At 36.8% G+C, this 10,974-nt stretch overlaps 1 protein-coding gene across 1 annotated transcript in view; it reads left to right on the top strand.

The window, feature by feature from the left end:
* The window catches only part of LOC106879064 (roquin-2), a 93,230-nt gene that overhangs the window by 72,011 nt on the left and 10,245 nt on the right, over positions 1–10,974 (top strand). The window contains exons 7-11 of the mRNA XM_052975308.1: positions 392–559; positions 2,280–2,653; positions 4,211–4,530; positions 6,693–6,966; positions 8,976–9,139. Coding sequence (XP_052831268.1) covers positions 392–559; positions 2,280–2,653; positions 4,211–4,530; positions 6,693–6,966; positions 8,976–9,139 — 1,300 coding nt within the window. The remainder of the gene's footprint in view (positions 1–391; positions 560–2,279; positions 2,654–4,210; positions 4,531–6,692; positions 6,967–8,975; positions 9,140–10,974) is intronic.

Below are 10,974 nucleotides of genomic sequence, written 5' to 3'. Positions count from 1 at the left end.
ATATATATATATATATATATATATATATATATATATATAGGTATTGATGTGGCAAGATGGCAGGATAGAGTTTGATCTGAATGTGCGAGTTCAATTCAGAATATAAAGCATGTAAGCAAATACAGCAAAGTATTTTGTTTCATGCTCTACTGACTCAGTCATGTCTATGTGCTCAATAGCTCAATATTCTGAATTTTGCTCCGGTGTCTGTTTCGGTATGATTTCTCCAGCATGATGCCCTTCCTAATACCAACCACTTTAGAATGTATGTCTGTATTTGTGTACATACATGCTTACACTTGTATATCATTATCATCGTTTAACATCCACCTTCCATGTAGGCATGGATGGGACTAGAATACATGTATAAAAGTTGTTTTGTTTCTGTTAGGTACCGTGCTCGAAATAAGAAGTTTGGTGGTAAGACAGGTACATCTTCGGTTGCGGGTCTTACACCGAAAGAAAAAGCTGAGTTGGATCAAGTGACCAAGTCCACCCGTGAGAGGATGATTGCAAAATCTGCACGGCAAGATACTTTCAACCCAATGGGTATTAAACAGTGAGTATCTCTCATTTGTTAACGTGTCTAATATTATTGATCATTATTGATAACGATTTGCTGTAGATGTAAGGAGTATTAATTGGGAAGAATGACTTCCAGTATTTATTTGCATTTTTATGGGGTGGGGTCAGGTCAAATCCAGCCATTTTTCAACTTTGCTGTTCATCTTTCTTCTGGGGTTAATAAAATTGGTATTTTTTGAGTTTAGAGTCACTATGTTCATTCATCCCCTTTTCATCCATATTGTATCCCACTCTTTCATTCCTTCAACCACAGACCATCACTCCTTAAGAATCCCATTCTGTCCATATTTTTTCCTGCACCATGAATTGAATGGTCTGTGAAGGTTGTGGGCAGAGCCCCTTCCCCCACACTGAGACATTAAAATAAAACATAACTTCAAAAGTTATGGTCAGTTTTGAGCTAAACATAGCTATGATTGATGGACAGGATTTTCCAAACTTAGTATGCCTAATGTTGGTGCCCCAGCATGGCCTCAACCTCTGGTTGTAACTGATATTAGAATGCATCAATGATGCCATTATATAATGAATCCACCTCCATTTTTATTTTTAAAATGTATAATATGAGAGATTTAGTTGCTATTTCTAGCTGGTTAATGATCATGTAAAGGATTCCCTTGGCTTGTAGAATAAATAGTTCAGTTGGTAATGTATAAAATAAGATATGTAGCTAGTTGGAAGAAGATCACAAGAAGGTAAATGAATGAAGTTTATAGAAAATTCATTAATCACAGCCTTTAAAATTGAAAAAGCAATCTGTTGGGTATTAGCTATTATAAAACTCTTTTATAAGAGTAGGCAGTGAATGGAATATATATTTCATTTCCTAATTAAGGTTCTTGAATAGAGCTAATGTTGCTAATCAACTTTTTTCCCTGCTTTGTTCCTCATATAATTGTTTCTAATTTTGGCACAAAGCCAGCAATTTTGAGAGATGGGGTCAAGTCTATTACATTGATCTCAGTACATGACTAGTACTTATTTTATTGACCCCAAAAAGATGAAAAGCAAAGTTGGCCCTGGCAGAATTTGAACAATTACTTGTATAATTTGTAGATTTGTTATTGTATTTACCATGGGTAATTTGAAAATGCTTCACATTGATGTCCATTCCCTGCATGGTTACAGGCTGCTCTTTGGCAAAGAATAGCCCCCTTCAGCCACCCTGCCAGGGATATGGCAAAGACATGGGACTGCAGCATGGGGTAGTGAAGAGGTAGTAGAAGAGCTCATCTGAGCCAATGTTGCTTCTTACACTGATGCTGAGCAGAGGAATCCCAGAAGATCACCAGTCTCTATCAATAAAGTAACTGCAATGCATCCATAGGGGCAGTGTTTATGGATTTATAATCAGTGAATGAACAGTTCACTATGTCTCGAGTTCTCAATTCAAATTCATAATAATGGAATTGGATAGCAACAGTCATGAGAAAGCAGTGGAAAAAATAGTTTATTTTTGATGGCATATAAGGTACACTTTTTTTTCCAAATAAGGTCTCAAAAAGTTACCTTGGGTCCTATTTGCAAAATTGGGCTGATTTTACATAATTTGATACACTAAAATCTTTTTATGCTCTGCTGAAATTGGTGTGCATCTAATATGCCCATGCATGTTTTATATCACTGGGAGGATGACCAAACTAAAACATATGTCACCAAATTTGGTAATTAAGACAATTGTTTTTCTCTTTCAGTATTTCTGTGAAACTTAATAGCAGTTCCGATTCTGTGAACACTGAAGGTTCCCCGCCAGGTTCGCTGTCGACAATATGTTCTCCAAACTGCAACAACACCAATCCAACAATGACTGCCACTACCACCAGCATCACTACAGCCACCCCAATAACTTCATGTAAACCTAATATGACACAAGTATCAGCAGGCCTCACCAGCAACACTAGCACGGTCTCTTCAGTTTCTTATCAGCTAGGAAGTGCTAATTCTTACAATAATACTCATATCAAACATGAAAGTTCGTCGCCAGTGCCTGTCACTCACAGCCATTCTATTTCCAATTCCACTCCATGCATCATGCCCTATGAAATACCACCTAGTCATATCTTAGATGGTAAGTCATTATTTTTCCATATCTTTTATCTTTTACTTGTTTCAGTCATTTGACTGTGGCCATGCTGGGGCACCACCTTGAAGGTTTTTAAAAAAGAATTGTTTTAGTCAAATTGAGCCCAGAACTTATTTTCTGTTTTTGTAAGCCTAGTACTTATTCTATCAGCCTCTTTTGCTGAACTAAGTTTTGGGGACATAAACACACAAACACTGGTTGTCAAGTGGTGCTGACACACACACAGACACACACACATGCAGATATACAATGGGCTTCTTCCAGTTTCCGTCTACCAAATCCACCAACAAAGTTTTGGTTGGCACAAGGCTATAGTAGAAGACACTTGCCCAAAGTGCCATGCAATGGAACTGAACCTGGAACCATGTAGTTTAGAAGCAAACTTCTTACCACTCAGCCATGCCTGCATATATGTCAAACCCATGCCAGCTTGGAAAAGGAGTGTTATAGGATCATGATGATGTATTTAGTTTGCCATTATGGATTTATTGTTCACCCATTGGAAACCAACCCTATTGGGATGGCTCCCTTCCCAGTAAGAATGAGACATCTCAGCTCAGCCATTTTGGTGCTGCCTATTTGGAGTTGTTAATTTGACACTGACTGATTTGACATATGATTTAATGTCTCTTGTTCTTGCCCTCTCATCTCCCATCTCTCTTTCTCTCTCTCTCTCTCTCTCTCAGCATATTTATGTCTGTTATGAAGAGAAGGAAAATGTTTGTCAATCATGTCCAATTAATAAATTGTATGGTCTCTTTTTCTCTCCCTTCTCCTCTCTCTTTGTGTATATTTCTGTGTGTGTATTTACTTTCAGTGCTAAGGTGTACTGTTGCCAAACCAGGTTCATTGCCCAGCCAGTGTGCCAAATCACCTACATCCAAGCAGTTGCACCAACTTATTTCATTCTGCCCCAATCCTCTGGTTTAAAGAAAAACAACTGCATGCAGTCCTCAAGTTCCATTTATTTAAAAAGCGTACTCCTCAAACTTTAGAAAGTCCAAAGCATATGCGCATTGAACAAATTAATCTTGACTGCTTGTAGCAATTTTTCTTTTTAGTTAATTTTATAGTTTAACTATGAAAGAATGAATAGTGCCTTGATCATTGCAGCCTTTCAAAGTTTGAGATTGGTGTGGCTTGTCTTTTCTTTAATGATATATTTTCTACATATTAAGTCTAATTTCTTTACATTCATTTAGTCTGTTTCAGAAATGTGCATTTCTGTTTTAAGTGTTAGCACATACAAGAATTGTTTCTCCTCATTTCTAAAATGAAATTGAAGCGGAAAGGCAGTGTTCTTTGCTTTTGTTGGTCTACTAGAGTCCGCTTTCCATATAAGAAAGTAATAATCTAAAAGAAAAAAATGAATTAGAAATTATATAAATCTTTTATGTAAGATGTTGATAGGTTGTAACTCTATGATAAATGAAAGGATGTTCATTTTTAAATAATACATGTTTGTGATTTCTAATGATTTGTATCAAAGAAGTATTTGTCTCTGAAGATTTACATAACCTTGTATTCTTTTTTGATTATCAGGGAACTATTATAAACCAACTCCATATTGCATTCCTCCTTGTCATCAAAGAATGCCAGTTCCTCACCCACAATATTTGTTTAACTATCGAGTTGATCAAGGAATTCCTCATATGCAATATCGTGCTTCTACTATCAGCATGTTTGACATTCATTCAATGCCAGTTGCATCCTATACAGATCCATGGAAGAAGCCAGTTAATCACTTCGATCAAAAATCCAAAGAAACTCATGTCCAACAGAGAATAGTACCCACGTCTGGTCCGTTTCCTGATCATTGTGGCTGGGAACAGCCTGTCTCAAATACTATTTCTCAGTCGAAGGTGAGTTCTTTATTGATATGACCAAATTAATTTCAGTGTTTTAATTATATTTGTTTTCAAATTTTGGCACAAGGCTTGCAATTTTTGGTGAGATGGGAGTCTATTCCATTGATCCCAATTCTCAACTGTTATTTATTTTATCAACCCTGAAAGAATGAAAGGTAAAGTCAACCTTGGTGGAATTGGAACACAGAATGTTAAAAATGAAAAATGCTGCTAAGCATTTTGTCCCATTCTCTAATGATTCTGTCAGCTTGCTGCCTTTGGTGTTTTAATTATCTTAGGTTGTTAGATAACTTCACTCATGTTTTTTTCTACTTGGCACACTATTATCATTTGTCCAGAAAAATGTGGAATCTGTTAAGATTTCAAAGACAAACAAAAGTTGTAGAGGAAGAATTAAAGTTACAAGGAAACCATAAAACCTGATGATAAAGTAATTTTCATATCATTGGAAAAGATAAAAAATACTTAGAAAAAAAACAAAACAAATTTATCTTATAACCCAATATTTTTATAATGTAAGGCAATAATTACAATAACTGCTTTCAATGCATTCATATATATGTTGAGGTTTATCTGTATATCCATTTTAATGTTAGTATTTTTTGTTGATTTCACAATAATTCATTTTCTGGCAAATTGTTGTTGTTGTTGGCACTCCGTCGCTTACGACGTCGAGGGTTCCAGTTGATCCGATCAACGGAACAGCCTGCTCGTGAAATTAACGTGCAAGTGGCTGAGCACTCCACAGACACATGTACCCTTAACGTAGTTCTCGGGGGATATTCAGCGTGACACAGTGTGACAAGGCTGGCCCTTTGACTTACAGGCACAACGGAAACAGGAAGAAAGAGTGAGAGAAAGTTGTGGTGAGAGAGTACAGCAGGGTTCGCCACCATCCCCTGCCAGAGCCTCGTGGAGCTTTAGGTGTTTTCGCTCAATAAACACTCACAACGCCCGGTCGTGATCCTATGACCGCGAGTCCGCTACCCTAACCACTGGGCCATTGCACCTCCTGGCAAATTGTACTCATTTATTAAGAGAATATCTAAAAACACCTATTTCGATGTTATCAAAATATACCCATTATGTATATTATAATGTATGTAGTATAATACGTATATGTGTATATTTTAACGTACAGGATTGGCCAAAAGTCACCTGACAGTAAATCAAAACCATTTAATTCCAAGATTTGTTGATGTTTAACAGAATGAATTTCATAAAAGCATCTAAAGATGAAACATCATGAGAATTGTTCAAACTGAAGTTGTTCTTGAGTGACACATTTTTCCATTCGAGTCAATGAAGAATTACAGATAGTATATATGGAATTTTGATTTACTGTCGGGTGACTTTTGGCCAACCCTAGATGTAATATATGTATGTATATATTTATATATAATGTGTATATTATAATGTTTATGATGTGTTATGTGTATATGTTACCTGTATTATGTGCATGTTACATGCATAATATGCATGTTACATGCATTATGTGCATGTTGCATGCATTATGTGCATGTTACATGCATTATGTGTATAATATGCATTACGTGTATATATTTGTATTATGTAGATATATTGTATATATTATATGTGTATATATTATAATATGTAAATATTTATTGTGTATATAGTATTGTGTATATATTTTATATTGTTCCAGGAGTGGCTCTGTGGTAAGAAGCTTGCTTCCCAACCACATGGTTCTGGGTTTAGTCCCACTGTGTGGCACCTTGGGCAAGTGTCTTCTACTATAGCCTTGGGCCAGCCAAAGCCTTGAGTGTGGATTTGGTAGGCGGAAACTGAAAGAAGCCTGTCGTGTGTGTGTGTGTCTGTTTGTCCCCCCACCATCAATTGACAACCAGTGTTGGTGTGTTTATGTCCTCATAACTTAGCGGTTTGGCAAAAGGAACTGATAGAATAAGTACTAGGCTTACAAAGAATAAGGCCTGGAGTTGATTTCTTCGACTAAAGGCTGTGCTCCAGCATGGCCACAGTCAAATGACTGAACCAGCAAAAGAATAAGAATATTTATATATATTGTATTCTTTATAATATATTACTTGTATTATGATGTGAATAGAGATGCACATTTACTGTATTATAGACAAAAGTATTTAACCCCTATGCTGTGTTTTAACCTTTTACTACAGAGTCTGGAAGATCTTCTGGATAGACGTCTTGAGATACTGAACATTGTGCAGAAGAAAGAAATGTCTCCAACTGAAATCCCAACTACTGGAGCCCCTTGCACCCCAGTCACTAATGCCCCTGCTATCTACCAAGGTAACCACAGAATGAATGTTTCTATGGAGGTTAATGATGTTGGGGTAGAGCCTAAAATGATTACATCATCAAACCTAACGAAGAGCAAGTCTTACGTGTCAACATCTACGACTCCCTCTCTTTCTTACAGAACTTCTTGTGGTAAGTTCACTTATGACTTGGCCCTAGTCTTCTTTTCTCTGTAATGTCCCAATCGAGTATGACTGGACTCTAGCCTTGTTCTTTCATATAATGTTTAATAATAGACTCGTCTTTTATTTTTTACTTGTTTCAGTTATTGGACCGAGGCCATGCTGGGGCACCACTTTCAAGGATTTTTAGTTGAACGAATCGACCCCAGTATTTACTTTTTTCTTTAATATTTTTTTTTTGTGATACTTATTCCGTCTCTTTTGTCAAACTGCTAAATTACAGGGATGTAAGCAAACCGACACCAGTTGTCAAGTGGTGGTGGTGGAGGACAAGCACAGATGCAAAGACACGCAAACATATATGATGGGCTATCACACAGTTTCCATCTACTAGATCCACTTCAGACAAAGCAAGGTTCTTAACTACTCAGCCATGCCTGCACTTATACAATATCATCATCATCATTTGGACAGGAACTGGCAAGGCCAGGGACCACAACAGGTTCCATAGTCTATTTTGACTTGGTTTCTATAGCTGGATGCCTTTCCTAATGCCAACCACTTCACAGTGTGTACTGGGTGCTTTTTACATGACACCAGCTCCAACACACACACACACACACACACACACACACACATTTGATGTTACTGTAAGTTAAGTCTGAATATGTACATTCTTTCTCTTTCCACTTTTTCTTTGTGCACAATAATTGAGTTTCTTGTAGTGGGACAAGGCAAAGTTTAGTGAAGAGAACTGCTGGTTGATTACATCAATCCTAGTACTTGATTGGCATTTTATTTTAACAACCCGCAGAATCCTGAAAGGCAAAATTAACTGGTAATCTTTCAGAACTGTAAGACAGCAAGCTGGCAGAATTGTTAGCATACTGGACAAAATGCTTAGCAGTATTTTGTTTGTTTTTATGTTCCAAGCTCAAATGCTGCTGGGGTTTATATTGCCTTTCAGCCTTTTAGGGTTAATAAAATAAGTACCAGTTGAATACTGGGGTTGATTTAATCAACTTAGCCCCTCCCTCAAAATTGCTGGCCTTGTGCCAAAATTTGAAACCAGTATTTCAGAACTTAGACTGTGAAGAGTTGTGAATAAATGTCACATGAAGTTAAGAAGTTTGTTTCCCAGCCACATAGTTTCAGGTTCAGTCCCACTGTGTGATATGTTGGGCATATATTTTTCTAATGTAGCTCTTGTGCCAACAAAAACCTTGCAAGTAGATTTGGTAGATGGAAACTGAAAGAAGCCCATTATATGTAGATGTATATGTTTGTGTCTGTTTGTCTTAACATCACATGATAGTTGTAAACAAGCCTCACCGTCATACAAGTGACATTCTTTGTTTCTAATCTTCCATGAAGGCATGTCCATCCATGAAGAAATATTGTTACTTGGAAACAGGTGAGGGTTGGCAACAGGAAGGGCATCCAGCTATAGAAAGCCTGCCTTAATAAATTCCATCCATCCAACTCATGGAAAAGTGAACGTTAAAATGATAAGCAGGATGATGATTACTTGAGTCTTATTAGTGGGTTTTCCTGTCTCTTGTTTTGCCTTAAATTTCTCATTTTAACCAGGCCTAATGAAAGTACCAGGCTTAATGAAAAATCAAGTACTGGAGTTGATTCATTTAACTGAAGGTTGAAGGCGGTGCCCCAGCATGGCCACAGTCTAATGACTGAAACAAGTAAAAGATAAAAGATAACCCTTTAGCATTTCAACCAGCCATATCCGGCCAAAATATTCTACCTGTTTTATGCTCAAGCTGATCAGGTCTAGCCTCTCACGCCAAACCTACAATATCATTCTAAAAATTAAGTTACCTTATCAAAATCTCAAAGCTACAAGATAATGCATGATTAATCCAAAACAATGTGAATGCTAAAGGGTTAACTACTGTCATACACCAGTATTTAATGAGGTTACGGTTTTTAATGTTTTAGAAGTTTGTTTGTTTGTTGCATATTGTTTACTTCAACAGAAGTGTTGTAATATTTCTTTGTCAGGTTCTCTTAACAAATGTACAACAGCAGAGTCCAGTTATGTGTCCTGGTCTTGTGGTGATAGTCCAAATGTGGCAATTTATTCCCCACACCACAATCTCAGCAATTGTTCACCACAAAACTCTGTTGAAATTGATGCAAACCGTCCAAATAAGAACTCATCTAAGGTAAATCAAACCATTACTATTTCCTTTTGCTATCTACTCTATTTTTTTAATTTTTCTCATCATAATATAATACATAATTGAAGGGGGTGCTAAACAGTTCCTGGCTTTTAAGGGTATCATGAAAGGCCTGGCTGGAGGCCCAACCTTCTGAGTTCTTTTACATGGCTTAGTAAAATTGCAGGACTGCTTCAATAGGTGTTGTGAATCTGAGAGGGGAATATGCTGAATATGAATAAAATCATAATTAACTGATCCGCCTGTATTTTGTTTTACCCAAAGCCAGGAACTTTTCAGCACCCCTCATAGTACCACTACTATCACCACCACTGTTATGAATGTTTCAAATACCTTTACCAAAATTAAAACATATCTAAAAAATTTTTTTTAAAGATTTTTGATGCTAATCTGCCTGAGATTAATGGTTCAATGACACAAATTATGTTTATATTTAACTTTTTTGCTACCATATTTCTGTTAACATGCTGCCTTTGTTTCAATTAATTCTTAAAAGAATGAAGGATTTAGTAAAATAACTTGCTTATTATTAAACAGGGATCTGTAAGAAATTAACAAATTTTGATGGAAGATTATAACTTAGACCACTTCAAAATAGTAAGTTTATTTCATAGAACCTGGAGCAGTTTCAGGCAGGTTGGTATCAAAAGGGTTAAGTTTCAAACATGAGCTTAATAATGTTTGCTAAATTCTTCAATATTCTGAGAGTTAACTGAAACAAAAGTAGCTTAATTTAAAAGAAATATAGTAACAAAAGGGTTAATTAGAATTTTTAAAAAGTTTTCTCTCACTAGTATATGATAAGTTTGCAAGATGGCCAGTTGGTTGCTTAATACCTGGGTCTTTTATTTAATGTGTTTTAATAGAAATATCTGTGATGGCACTGGCACTCACCTGTATTGGCTTTCCCTTGGGAAACACAGAGCGCATAAAGAAGGTAAACTTGCTTGGTTGAGCAACTGCTGGTCTTCTAGACACACACGTGTTACCCAGGCCTGTGCAAATAAGCACTTGAACCTGAATGCCAGAGCCCCTCTCATATCTCCGTCACCCTGGTTTTATGGATAGTTTCCAGGATTGAAGGGGCCAAGCAATGCAATACGAGATTTATTATAATTATATTTACTATTTTCTTCTCTGCTCTGTGATCCCTAGCTGAAGCCTAATTATTAACCCTAAATACAAATTGATAATTTGCAGTCACTGTTAATTATAATGAAATATATTACTAGTTTTGTTTCTCTTGCATTCCCTAGATACCTTTATAAGTTTATTTACTGCTACTACCTCTCTTCTTCACATGGTGGCAGTCTCTTCAGAATTTACCCTGAATTATTATTAGCCTGTAACTTTTGTATAGAGTAGAGGGTAGATTGTTGGGAGCTGTACAAAGTTTTTATAGAGAAAGTAGGGTGTGTGTTAGGGTGGGTAGTGAAGTGAGTGAGTGGTTTGATGCGAAGGTGGGGGTTAAGACGGTTGTGTGATGTCTCTGTGGCTGTTTAATTTATATATGGATGGTGTGGTGATATAGGTAAATGCTAGAACTTTTGGTAGGGGAGCCCAAATGGTGGGAGAAAATGGAGAGAAATGGCAGGTGAGTCAGTTTTTGTTGGCTGATGATACAGCACTGGTGGTGGATTTGGAAGAGCAACTGAGGAGACTGGTGGTAGTTTGTAAGAGAGTGTGAGAGGAGGAAAGTGAATGTAGCTAAGAGTAAGGTGATGATGTTTGAGAGATGGAATGGCTGGTAGGATGGATGTAAGTATAAATGGTGAGTGTTTTGAAGTATCTGGGATCATGTGACAGCGGATTGGGGGGGG

The sequence above is a fragment of the Octopus bimaculoides genome, chromosome 21 (assembly GCF_001194135.2).
Source record: "Octopus bimaculoides isolate UCB-OBI-ISO-001 chromosome 21, ASM119413v2, whole genome shotgun sequence".
Classification (NCBI taxonomy): domain Eukaryota; kingdom Metazoa; phylum Mollusca; class Cephalopoda; order Octopoda; family Octopodidae; genus Octopus; species Octopus bimaculoides.
Note: the sequence above shows the minus strand (reverse complement) of the source record. Positions and strands in the feature narration are given on the sequence as shown.